This window comes from Meles meles, chromosome 11 (assembly GCF_922984935.1).
Source record: "Meles meles chromosome 11, mMelMel3.1 paternal haplotype, whole genome shotgun sequence".
In the NCBI taxonomy this organism is placed as follows: domain Eukaryota; kingdom Metazoa; phylum Chordata; class Mammalia; order Carnivora; family Mustelidae; genus Meles; species Meles meles.
Genome location: NC_060076.1, coordinates 49,623,957 through 49,636,965, shown reverse-complemented (window position 1 = coordinate 49,636,965; position 13,009 = coordinate 49,623,957). Strand labels below are relative to the sequence as shown.

At 39.4% G+C, this 13,009-nt stretch overlaps 1 protein-coding gene across 2 annotated transcripts in view; it reads right to left on the bottom strand.

The window, feature by feature from the left end:
• Positions 1 to 13,009, bottom strand: part of MLLT3 (MLLT3 super elongation complex subunit) — a 281,692-nt gene that overhangs the window by 101,858 nt on the left and 166,825 nt on the right. For both annotated transcript variants that reach the window (XM_046023443.1, XM_046023444.1), the window contains exon 4: positions 10,749 to 10,892. In XM_046023443.1, coding sequence (XP_045879399.1) covers positions 10,749 to 10,892 — 144 coding nt within the window. The remainder of the gene's footprint in view (positions 1 to 10,748; positions 10,893 to 13,009) is intronic.

Below are 13,009 nucleotides of genomic sequence, written 5' to 3'. Positions count from 1 at the left end.
GAATTGAATTTGTGCCTTCAGATTTCAAATCCAACATTCTTTCAATCACACCATGGCTGTGTCCTTGTGGTGATAAAGATTATTATAGTAGGGGCACCTAAGTGGCTCAATGGGTTAAAGCCTCTGCCTTCAGCTTGGGTCATGATGAAAGCCCTGCATCGGGCTCTCTGTTCAGCAGGGAGCCTGCTTCCCCCGCTCTCTCTGCCTGCCTCTCTGCCTACTTGTGATCTCTGTCTGTCAAATAAATACACAAAATCTTTAAAAAAAAAATTATTATAGTAAACTACCTACCATTTATCCTTACTCCTCAAAAATGAAACACAAATATCTATTTCAAGAGTCTCAGACATTTATTTTTTTAAGTTACTGTCAGATCCCACCACTGTCAGGTTTTTGTATAACTTACGGGACAACAAAAACTCAGCTACTAAAATAAAATAAAATGTTAATTTCAGTTTCCTTTCTCTACCCCCCATCGCAAAAATTACTTTTATTTATTATTATAGAGCATGAGCCAAAAACAATATCCAGTGGGGACAGCCAAGGCAGACAGCTGCTCTCATAAGCAGTTCCTTTACTAGGATACTAGAAGTTAAGGCAACAGATTAGGTATATTAGATAAACTTTGTAAGCAGCTTTAAAACAAGTATATAATGAACTATGTGAGCCAAGAAGAGAGGGAAAAACTGAACCAACGGTTTTCAACTGTAATATGTGTGTATTTAAAAAGAGAAAGAATTGGAGCATGTCAGTGGTTCAGTTGGTTAAGTGTCTGCCTTCAGCTGAGGTCATAATCCCAGGGTCCTAGAATCGAGTCCCCAGTCAAGCTCCCTGCTCAGCAGGGATTCGGCTTCTCCCTCTCCCTCTACTACTCTCTCCTCTCCCTCACTCTGTCAAATAAATAAAATCTTAAAAAATAAAAAATAAAAAGAGAAAGAACTGTTCATTTTTGAATTTGAAAATCTCCAAGATTGACACGTTTTCCTTTTTTTCCCCCCCCTTTTCTATTCATTTCTTATTTTCTTGACTTTTTGTGCACTGGGGGGTGAGAATTAGAGGTAGGCTTCCGCATTGCTTTCCTTTCAAATATCACAGCATTTCCTTTCAAGACTAAATTAAGGCTCTACATCCAGTCAGCTAAACTGCCACTCCTGGGAGGTCTGCCGGAAGAACCGTGGCATGCCCTCCAATGCTGGGAGTTTAGACACTCGCCAGAGTTTTTCCTAATACACACTAAGAAACATCTACCTGTCCCCCCGCCCCACTGAGCCTTTGTTCAGTTTATGCAATAAGTATATCTGGGCTGTGGACCTTGTGAAAAGTGTGCCTCACTTTTTTCCTTCCTTACTGAAAAGGGAAGTATGTAATTAGGAAAGAAGGAACAAATGAAGGCAGATTGTGTTAGACCACAGCTATTTTTTGGTGCATATTTTTGAAAGTTCACAATGTCCCACCATCGACTTCTGTGACTTTAGGTGAAATTAAACCATAAACCCACCAAATATGTTGAGTGACATAACTTTCTACTATGACCATGCTTTCCCTAAAAATTTACGAGACCAATGTTACATTTGGAATGAAGCCTCACAACTGACATTCTATTTATCATTTATATGTATGTTCTACTTTCATGATTTAATCTTCTGGGCTTGGGGGGGTGGGGGGGACTTGGGGAAGGGGATATAGAAAAGAGCAAATAGCCTATATGACAGAAAGTTAACCCCAATTCTGACAACCAACCAAATAAATGAGGCAGCCTGCTTGATCCTACATTTATTTAAATAAATCAGCTTTTATTGGTGCTGGTGAAAAACAGCAGCATCCTTTTATCTTTAGAGGAAGGTAATTACAGGATGATATATATCAGAAAATAACAAAAAGGCACACTTGTCCCAAAACAAATATCCAAAAATCAAATGAAGCTGTCCAGCAACAGCGACTAACATAATCTTCCGTGCATTATTTTCTTTGAGTCATTTTAAAAATAAGCAGCCAGCTATTTATCCTCTGGGCACTCCTGGGATGAGTTTGCCACAAAAGCCACTTATACTTTTAGAAGCCCAAGTCTTGACAAATCAGATCCTAAGAACATAATTTGTTACACGTTGAAGAAAGCCTGAAAATATGGACCTCGGTGAAAGAGGCTTCCCTATCTTGTTGTAACCTTTCCAAATGCAAGTATGTGGGAAGAATACCCATAAATTTAAGTTGCAACCGAAACACTTAGAATATTTCCAATTTAAAATACATTAAAATGTGGTCTTCGAGAGGAAATGAAAATAGCTTTTAAACATATGAAAAGATGCTCATCATCATTCATAAGAGAAATCTGAGTTAAAAATCAGATATCATTTTCACTCATCCAATGGAGGGCGGGAGGGGAGTTTAATAAATCACCGTGAGGAGAACTAGGTACTCTCACACATTCTTGATGCAAGCAGAGTAGTACAACCTCTCTGACAGGCAATTTGTAAATGTCCATCAAAATTTAAATTCCACTTTGCCTCCGAGCCATGATTTTACTCCTAGGAATTTCTCCTACAGATATACTCATCCTTGTGCACAAAGAACTATGTAAAAGGTTACTCACGCCAGCTTTGTTGGTGGCCTGAAGGAAGACTGACTGTATGTCACTTTGTATGACGTGGGTATTTACCTATTTCAAAAAACAACGTAAAGTCTGGGGAAGGGAGGGGAGAATGTGATCTATACTGCTTAGAAATTCAAAATGTTCTAAATTGCCCTACAAAAGGAAATACTAAAGGGCCCCAGACAAGATTCATTCCAGAACCCTGCAATAAAATGCTATGTTCAGATGGCTGGCACAGCTGCATTGGAGAACGTTCCTTATCAAGAGCTCCCTCTGATCCTTTAATAACCAAAACCCCTTGGTGGGGATCTGCCGTGGACTTGAATGCCACTTCACAACAAGCAGTGTTTCAGAAAGATTCCAATTTATTCCTTGCAAAAACGTATCATATATAAATGTAACTGTCACTCCGAGAAGCAGGACTACATTATGCTGCAGACTTAACACAGACTGGAAGCATGTTCCCCATGTCTTCTCCAGCAACGCCTGCCAAATGGGCGTCTGAAATGTCCTATTGAAACAGGTGGTGTCTGAACGGAATTGGATTTCTGCCTATAGAAACCCTAGTTTTAACAACTGCTGTGGTTAGTTTTAATTTTCAGTCCTCAAAATTAACTGCTTGCCAGTGATTCAGAAATAGACTGAACAACATGTTTAGACTTTGGCCTGTTTAATTGAGGAAAGCAAGCAAGCAAGACAAGCAAGACCCAAAAAAAAAAAAAAAACTACCAGTATCCTACCACCATTTCATAAAGAACAACAGAACCACAGCAGACCATTTGATTTCCAGGCCAAAAACAGGGGAGCAGCTGTAACAAACTCGATTCTCCGAAGATACTTGTCCCTTTTGTGCTTTCTCCACAGAAGCATAAGGATACAACCACCGTGCTGAACATACTACTTAGGAAATCTTGTAAGGGCTTTAAGAAGCCTTATTTGATCTGCTAGAAATGTAAAATTAAGAACAATGATGAAAACTAATAATTTCTCTAATGAAAACTTACATCTTAAAAAAAAGATCTGAACAGATCTTCATTTCACTTTATACAAGCAAAATACAAGCTGCCAGAGTTAAACTCCTTGAAGGAAGATACCGTGGGCTACTATCCTTTAAATCCAACACAGGGCCACCAATATGCAAGTCACACTCACCAGTGATAAAGATGGCTTCCTGTGACTAAATCTAGAGCGGCGTATGCCACAGAGCAAACCTTTCTCATGGTCCTTTAATGCTTGACATAAATGTGGTTATAGATCTGTTGATTTTCTAAACCAACAAAGGAAAAAGAACCAAGGGGCCAGGTATCTGCTAACCAAAGTGGAATTTAATGTTTAGACATTCCCACTGAGGAAAACACAGTCTCACCCATTTCACGGCTGACAAACTGAGATTTGAAGAGATGTCATCATTTTTTTTCAGCTAGAAGATGGCAAAGACGAGCTTTTTACTTAAGTCTACCTGATTTTAAAACTTTTTCCAACGGTATCACACACCCTCCCCACAGGAATCCCCAGAGAGCTGTTAGGAGAATGACAACTTTCAGCTATAGGGTGCACGCTATCTGCATCTTAACTGCCAACACCCAAAAGAAAAACTCATCTTTCAGTCAAACATAATGGATGTCAAGCCCTTCAGCAATTTTTCAGTAGGAATGAATCCTAGCTACTAAGAAGGTGATCAATAAAGACAAAATCATCTATTGTGATAAAACATCCTTTAAAAAAAAAAAAATCCTGACATCCTAAACAGCATTTTGAAAATCACTCAAAAAGGATTCAACATTTTATACAAAAACAAGTAGGGGGTGCCTCGGTGGCTCAGTGGGTTAAAGCCTCTGCCTTGGGCCCTTGGGCTCAGGTCATGATCTCAGGGTCCTGGGATAGAGACCCGCATCGGGCTCTCTGCTCCATGGGGAGCCTGCTTCCTCCTCTCTCTCTGCCTGCCTCTCTGCCTACTCGTGATCGCTGTCTGTCAAATTTAAAAAACAAAACAAAACAAAACAAAAAAGTAGAAATTCTCAGTGGAATGCAGCGGTGCTTCCCAATGGGGTATATCTGGTCCTTTTGTTAAAAATCCAAGAACAAATAGACTATATCACGTCTTACCCTCAAAAGTTTATTGCTCACGGTCTCTACCCTTCCTACCAAACAAAAAATAGAGTAAGATCTCAAAATAAAAGCAATCTCCTCTCAGGAGCTCCCAGATTGTTCTTTTCCATGTCCTGACCCCTGCCTTCTGTCTTTTAATTAAGGCCTGACAGGGGCTAGATCCTAAACCAAATCTACAAGTTCCCTATAGCAGTTCCAATGAGGTCTCTCATTTAGAGGAACCTACCTTTAGGGTCTTGAAAATGAAATCATTCTGTAGTCCAATATTCTCAGAGAACAATGCTTCATTACAAAAGTGTCCTTCCCTCAAAAGTTACTCATTTTTCTTTTAAAGCAAAATATCCGAAATATATACTAGGGACTTATTCAACAGAAGAACAACAGAAGAGTACATTTCTTTTAGACTATTTAGAATGAGTTCCAACACTTAAAAAAAAAAAGAGGAAGAAATCCAGAGGAAAAAAGGAATGTTTTGGGAACACCCCCCTCAAGAAAAAAGTTGTCATGTAGTTTATGGCATATTGGTTTATAGATTCTAAAGTAGAAAAAAAAATCTAAAATCTTTCAAGATCTTTTGGCAGAAAGCTCTTTGGAATCATTTTCTTCTAATAGTTAAAAGCATTTTTCTAAGATGCTACTACCTCTAAAAACAACCTTTCTGATCTCTTGAAAAGCCAAGTTCAACTTTTTTTTTAAGATTTTATTTATATATTTGACAGAGATCCCAAGCAGGCATAGAGGCAGGCAGAGAGAGAGAAAGAAGCAGGCTCCCTGCTGAGCAGAGAGCCCGATGGGGTGAGGGGGGCGGCTTGATCCCAGGACCGTGAGCTGAAGGCAGAGGCTTTAACCCACTGAGCCAACCCAGGTGCCCAACCAAGTTCACCTTTAATAGTGTTACGTACTTTTGGTTTAAAAGAAAAAGTAAAGAGAAGGACCCAGAGCCCAAACAGTAGGTTTACTCTATTCATGCCTCATGCTATAATGTTTTCACACAGAGATACGTATGATATGGGGTTGAGATTTTCCTATAAAGACAGAATATAAACATCTATGTCACACATGTAATGTTTAAGTATAAGAAACATAGCACCCCTCTCTTACCCTAAAATCCAGGAAAAAAAAAAGTTTATCTGAAGAGACATAGTCATAACAAGAGTTCTAATAAACATCAAAACAAAGGCAACAAAATCAAAAATAAACAAGTACAATTACATCAAACAAAAAGCTTTTGCAAAGCAAGGGAAATCAGCCACAAAATGAAAAAGGAAACCTACAGAGGAAAGTATTTGCAAATCATCTAAGGGGTTAATATCTGAAATATATAAAGAATTCATATACGTCAATGGGAGAAACTACAGTCTGATTTTAAAATCTGCCTAAGAAGATACACTGATGGCCAATAGGTACATAAAAAGGTATTTAAGATCACTAATCACCAGGGAAAGGCAAAATAAAATCACAATTTTGCACCTGAGGAAGATCACCTCACACTTGTTAGATAGGCTATTATCAAAAAGATAAGAAATGATAAGTATTGGAGACGATGTGGAAAAAAATAGAATCCTCGATGCACTGTTGGTGGGATTGTACACTGGTACAGCCACTGTGGAAAACAATATTTAGAGGTTCCTCACAAAATTAAAAACAGAACTACCATAGGATCCAGCAATCCCAAGTGTGTGCATGTGTGTGTGTGTGTCTGTGTGTTTTACACAAAGGAAATAAAACCAGCATACTAAAAAGACATCTGTGCTTCTATGTCCATGGCAGCACTATTCACAATAGCTAAGATGTGGAAACAACCTAAGTGAATCCACAGAATAGTGGAGTATTACTCAGCCCTGAGAAAGGACATCGTGCCATTGGTGACAACATGGGTGAAACTTGAAAGCATTACACTAAGTGAAAGTCAGACTGAGATAGACAGATACTCTATGATATCACTTATATGTGGAATCTTAAAAAGCTGAACTCCTAGAAACAGAGACTAGAATGGCAGCTACCAGGTGCTGGAGAGTGGGGGAAAGGGAGGAGACGCTAGTCAAACAGTATGAACGGTCACTTATAAGAGGAGTAAGTGGAATACAATGGAAAGCAATTATATATGGCAATTATAATTAATATTATCATACTGTGTATTTCAAAGTTATTAAGAGAGTAGATCTTAAATGTTTTCACCAAAAAATAAATGGTAATTATGTAACATGATGGAGATGATAGCTAATACTATGGGAGTAATCATTCTGCAATATACAAGTGTGTCAAATCAATACACTGTACATCTTTAACTTACACAATGGTATATGCATGTCAATTATGTTAACAGAGCTTAAAAGAAAGATTTCTACAGTGCCTGGGTGACTGCCTTCAGCTCAAGACATGATCCCAGAGTCCCAGGATTGAGTCCTGCATTGGGCTCCCAGCTCCATGGGGAGTCTGCTTCTCCCTCTGACCTTCTCCCCTCTCATGCTTTCTCACTCTCTCTCTCAAATAAATAAATAAAATCTTAAAAAAAAAGAAATAAGGAATATTTCTAATAAAATCAAAATGGTTCATAAGTTAGTAACACTATGGCAGTTTGCATTAGTATCAAGACGATGATATTTACATATCCGGCAAAAACAATACAAGGTAGCCAAAAATCTAGGCAGCCAAAAAAAATGTTCATTAGTCTACAGATGCCCACATTTCCATAAAAGACTAATTTTCCCATACTACCTGGACAGAATCTAGAGGATTTCTCTTATTTCAAATACATTTTCAAATTTTAATTTTACCCCAAAATCCACTGGCATCAGTCTTTTTTTTTTTTTTTTTTAATTTATTTATTTGACAGAGAGAGGTCACAAGTAGGCAGAGAGGCAGGCAGAAAGAGTGAGAGGGAAGCAGGCTCCCTTCAGAGCAGAGAGCCCGACGCGGGACTCGATCCCAGGACCCTGAGATCATGACCTGAGCCGAAGGCAGTGGCCTAAACCACCGAGCCACCCAGGCGCCCCTGGCATCAGTCTCTTAAAGAATTTATGTTAAGTGACTGGTTTGCCTGAATAGTTCACATTTCAACTTATTTTAAAGGTGTCAAGACACAATCTAAGTCTAACAGAAAAAAATCTGCAGGCTTCAAGCTGCGCTCCAAAAAAATACAACGAAGGAGAGTCAAGGAGGACAGTTCTGAGATAAAGCTGAGAAGAGGGAGAGAGAACTCTACTGGAGGCCTTATCGACAATGCACTTGGCTGCATTATCAGTGACCTGTAACCTCTTCTCCAGCAGGTCAGCAAGCCCTGAGTACTCTGGGACTAATAGGTGTTTTAAAAAGTTCTTGGGTCATATTTACTCTTTCCTACGACTCTTATCAGAAGCCTGACATATTCAAGTTCCAGAATCCACAGGCTCTGATCACCCACCTGAAGACACAGCCAAGAGGAATAATGAGAAGCATAAAATGCCACCATCATAAAACGGAAATAATAACAATCAGGATTTTAAATGGACCAGCTCTTTGATTGAAGTATAGCTGACCAACAATATCATCTTAGTTTCAGGTGTACAACGTAGTAATTCGCCAGCTATCTACATTATGAAATTCTCGCCACGATAAGTATATCTGTCGCCATATAATTTATGACAGTCTTACTGACTAAATTCCCTATGCTCTATTTTCACTCCCATGACTTATTTACTTTATAACTAGAAGTCTGTACCTCTTAATCCCCTTCATATTTTTCACCAGTCCCCTACCCTCCCCCACTCTAGTGACCACCAAAATTTGTTCTCTGTATTTGCAAGTCTATTTCTGTTGGTTTTATGCTGTTTGGTTGGTTGGTTGCCAGTTTTTTTCATTCCATATATAAGTAAAGTCGTGGTATTTGTCTTTGACTTGTTTTTCAGATTCCAAATATAAGTAAAATCATGGTATTTGTCTTTCTCTGTCTGACTTACTACATTTAGCAGAATATCCATCTACTAGGTCCATCCACGTTGTCATGAATGGCAGGATTCCATTCTTCCTTTACTGCAAAGTAATATGCCATTATGTATACATAGCACCTCTTCTTTACCCATTCATCTATCAATGGACACATAGGGTGCTTCTTGGCTATTGTAAATAATGCTGCAATAAACATAAGAGCACATATCTCTTTTCAAACTAGTGTTTTCATTTTTGTGGGTAGATAAACAGGAACGGACCAGTTCATTTTTAAGGCCATAGCCACAGGTAAATAGCACCTACACTGTGTTTTTGATAACTATAAAAAGAATAAAACAGGTTTTTTAAAAAGCACCATTCCTTAATAAAGATATAATAAATCTCTAACTTTAAAAATGAGTTGTATTACAAGGGCGCTTGGGTGCCTCAGCCAGTTAAGGGTCTGACTCTTGATTTCTGCTTGACGATTCTCTCTCTCCCTCCCTTTCACTGCCCCTCCCCCAACTCATGCTTGTTCACTCTCCCCTAAAATAAGTCAATCTTTAAAAAAAAAAAAGGAAAATGAGTTGTATCACAAAAGGCCATTTCTTCATGAAGATACATTTCCCCATAAAGTACTATAAGTTGTGGTTTATTTCCAAAGCTGGCCCAATAACCTATTTAACCCATAATGTACTGACACAGTACATTAAGACAAATAAAGACATAAATACCATCTCATGGTATTTATGACAAATACCATTTTATTCAGAGTGCTGAATGAAATGTGGTAAAGGGACTTACAATGCTTCAAATGCATGAGTATTTCAACTGAAAGGATGGGAGCTTGGCAAAAAAAAAGGACTCCAAAAAATGGACTTCACAAGGTCCACATAAATCAAAAAGTTCACAGCAGTGAACATATGGGTGATTTTCTTATGAGAGGATCCACTTCTTCTCAAAGTCGTTGTCTCTAACCCCACCGAAAGGGGTTTCAATAAAGGGAAAAAATTCCCGTGCTATATAAAGCCAAATTCTTCCCTGCATAGCCCTCAGATAGAGCTTATAGGAGAAATGAGGCATTTTACAAAGTTATGGTCCACACATGTTTACACATATGATATGTGCATTGAGGCAAAGCTATCAAAAACCTTCCAGAAAACGAAGTGAAGGAAATTCTGAAGTAAAGAACACATTTCAACATTTTACGGGGTCAGAAGTGCCCACAGAAGATGACACAGGAAGTTCACGTGAAGAGGAGTGAGGATGAGGATGAGGATGGGTCCCAATGGCGCCCACTGCAGACGTCCACGAGTCAGTAAGCAAACACTCCACACTTTATTATCTGTACAAAACCCCTTGTTCCCTAACCAAGCCAAATCACACAGGCAAAACTTGGCTACCATGATCTTTAAAAAAAAAAAAAAAATAGAAAGAAATCCGGGGCACCTGGGTGGCTCAGTCAGCGAAGCATCTGCCTTCAGCTCAAGTCATGATCCCAGGGTCCTGGAATTGAGCCCCATGTTAGGCTCCCTGCTCAGCAGGGAGTCTGCTTCTCCTCCTCCCTATGCCTCTGAACCTCCCCTGCTTATGCTCTCTCTCTCCTTCTCTTTCTCTCTCAAATAAATAAAAATCTTTAAAAAAAAAAAAAAAGGAAAGAAAAGATCCATCTTTTACCTACAAACAATTCAAATAAACAAAAATGTGTATTTAAATACCCAAGCCTGTCATATGAATGACTATACCTTTTCTATTAATTTTTCACAAGAAAATCTGGACAACAACCTCTTTTTACATAATTTTAAACAGGACTTTCAACTTTACCTAAAAGTTTCTATAAACTGGTATGACAAAGTTCAGACACTGTCCTTAACTGAGGGAAGTTTATTGTTTTCGGCTTTTTGTTAAAATAGATTTGAGTTGCACAGACCATCAAGCTATTCTCAGAAACACTGGAATTTCAGATTCATACCTACTTAAAATATTCGTGTTGGCTTACCTCTTCCTCCCAAACCAGGAGTCCACAGCTAAGTCCTTAAGGTCCTTCCTCTCCCCTACCTCTCTCAAAACACTAGGATACCTCTTAACGCAGCAGCAACTAGTTTTTGATATGAAGGTTTTTCACAAGGCAGTGCCCACTTACCCCTCCTGCCTTCAGCAACTTTCTTCTGAACTCCTCTGTGGGGTTGTTGAAAGTTAGCTTTTCACAGCGGAGGTGATTCACTGGTGGATGGCCTTCAAGATGCAGGAATAAGTCATAATCAAAGCGGACTTTCTTAGGTTCTTCCTAGAGATCAAAAAAAAAAAAAAAAATGAGAAAGAAAAGAGAGAGTAAAGCACATACAAATTTTGAAAGCAAAGTTTTATTCTTCAGAAGAAACAGAAAAGACCCAGGTATCCAACAGCTATTGTGTCAAAGACCTGGAAAAAGAAAATTATCATGGGATTATCTACAAAGCAAAAGGCAAATACCTAATGAATCAGTGTCTTGTTTTCTGAGAGAATCAACTCATCATTTTTCCTGTAATATCTCAAGTAGTGCAACACCACCAACACAGCCACCCAACTAGAAACCCAAGATACCCCTGAAGCCACTTCCTCCCTTTCCCACTCCACCCCCTCCACCCATTAGCAACAACTGCCATTTTCCCTCCTAAATATTTCTTTTTTTTTTTTTCCAGCCTCCTAAATATTTCTTGAACAAACCCTCTAACCCATAACTCTTCTCACTGCCCAAACTATAATAAGCTCCTTTCTCTAGCAGGTCTTCCCACTTCAGGACAGATTCATCTTCAATTCCTCCTTCATCCAGGCCTCAAAAGTATCCACATGGAACAAAAATCTAGCCATTCCACAGCTTGATTAAAACTTAAAAAGCTGGGGCATCTGGGTGGCTCAGTAGATGAGCGTCTGCCTTCAGCTCAGGTAGGTCCTGGGATCGAGCCCCACTTGGGGCTCCCCGCTCTGCGGCAAGCCTGCTTCTCCCACTCCCACCCCCGGCTTGTGCTCCCTCTCTCGCTGTGTCTCTCTCTGTCAAATAAATAAACAGAATCTTAAAAAAACAAAAAACCTTCAAAAACTGCCAACTGCCATTAGGATAAAAACCAAAGCTCACTTGAAGGCCTGCTAAGAAGGGCTTTCAGAACCTGGCTCTCGGCTCTTCATCCCGCCACACAGCATCTACCCATCTCCTGGTCCAGCAAACACATGCTGTTGGGTGTTCCCAGCATCCCTTATGTTCTGGGCTAGCTCTGGGTTTCACCCTTGCGTTGTGTTACCACCCTCACTCATTGCCCGCCTCCATCCCTCCATCCCTCCATTCCTCCATTCCTCTATCCCTCCATTCCTCCATCCCTCCATTCCTCCATTCCTCCATCCCTCCATTCCTCCATTCCTCCTTGGACAACTTCTACTCCTCCTTCTCCACTCAGGTTGCACTTTGGGGACGGATTCCTAGAACTCCTCTCCCAATTTCCCACTGCCTCGCCTCTGCCCTATGAGCGTCTCTCTCCTCCTTGCCACATCTTAGGGTAACCATCCTATCTTTCCCTTTATCCTGCTTAACCATGAGAGACTGTGGACTCTGAGAAACAAACTGAGGGTTTGGGAGGGGAGGGGGTTGGGAGGTTGGGTGAGCCTGGTGGTGGGTATTAAGGAGGGCACGTATTTGCATGGAGCACTGGGTGTGGTGCATCAACAATGGATTTTGGAACACACACACAGACACAAATTAAATTAAATTTTAAAAATGATGTATGGTGACTAACATAACACAGTAAAATAAAGAAATAAGAAAAGAAATAAGAAAATTAAAAAAACAAAGACAACACAAAAACTTTGACATTGTCATCAGTTTTCTCAAAGAGCCTTTCAGTTTTTTGACACTTAAACTGTTTTCTTTTGAAAGCTTATTTTGCTTTAACCCTGATTTTCTGCGCCTCAGTTGCTAACCAGTTTAATTACAAATGTATTATGTAACATTTGAATGTTTCCCCAGTATCATGTTCAATGGCTTCATTAAACTTGTCTTTAAAAATAAAAAAATCTTGAAAGTAGGAGCAATGGTTGAATCATCCTTGTACCCTTGACAATTAGTTTAGCACCTGTGCATAGCAGAAATGCAATAAACATCTGTGCAATGAACCAGGGGGAGGAAACAGCGTCAGATCCACAAGAACGTAATTCATCAGAATTTCATGATACTCAAGTTCTACTCTCGAGCCACTGCTGTAGTTAGCTAAACACTTAAACCTCTCTACACACGGATTTTTAAGCATCCCAGGTGCGATGAAGACTAAGAATAATGACAGTAACTAATATGAATGTTAACAGTTATCTCATTTAATTCTCACAGCTCGCTTCTAGGTCAACTGTGAGCCCTGTTTCACAGGTATGAAATTAAAG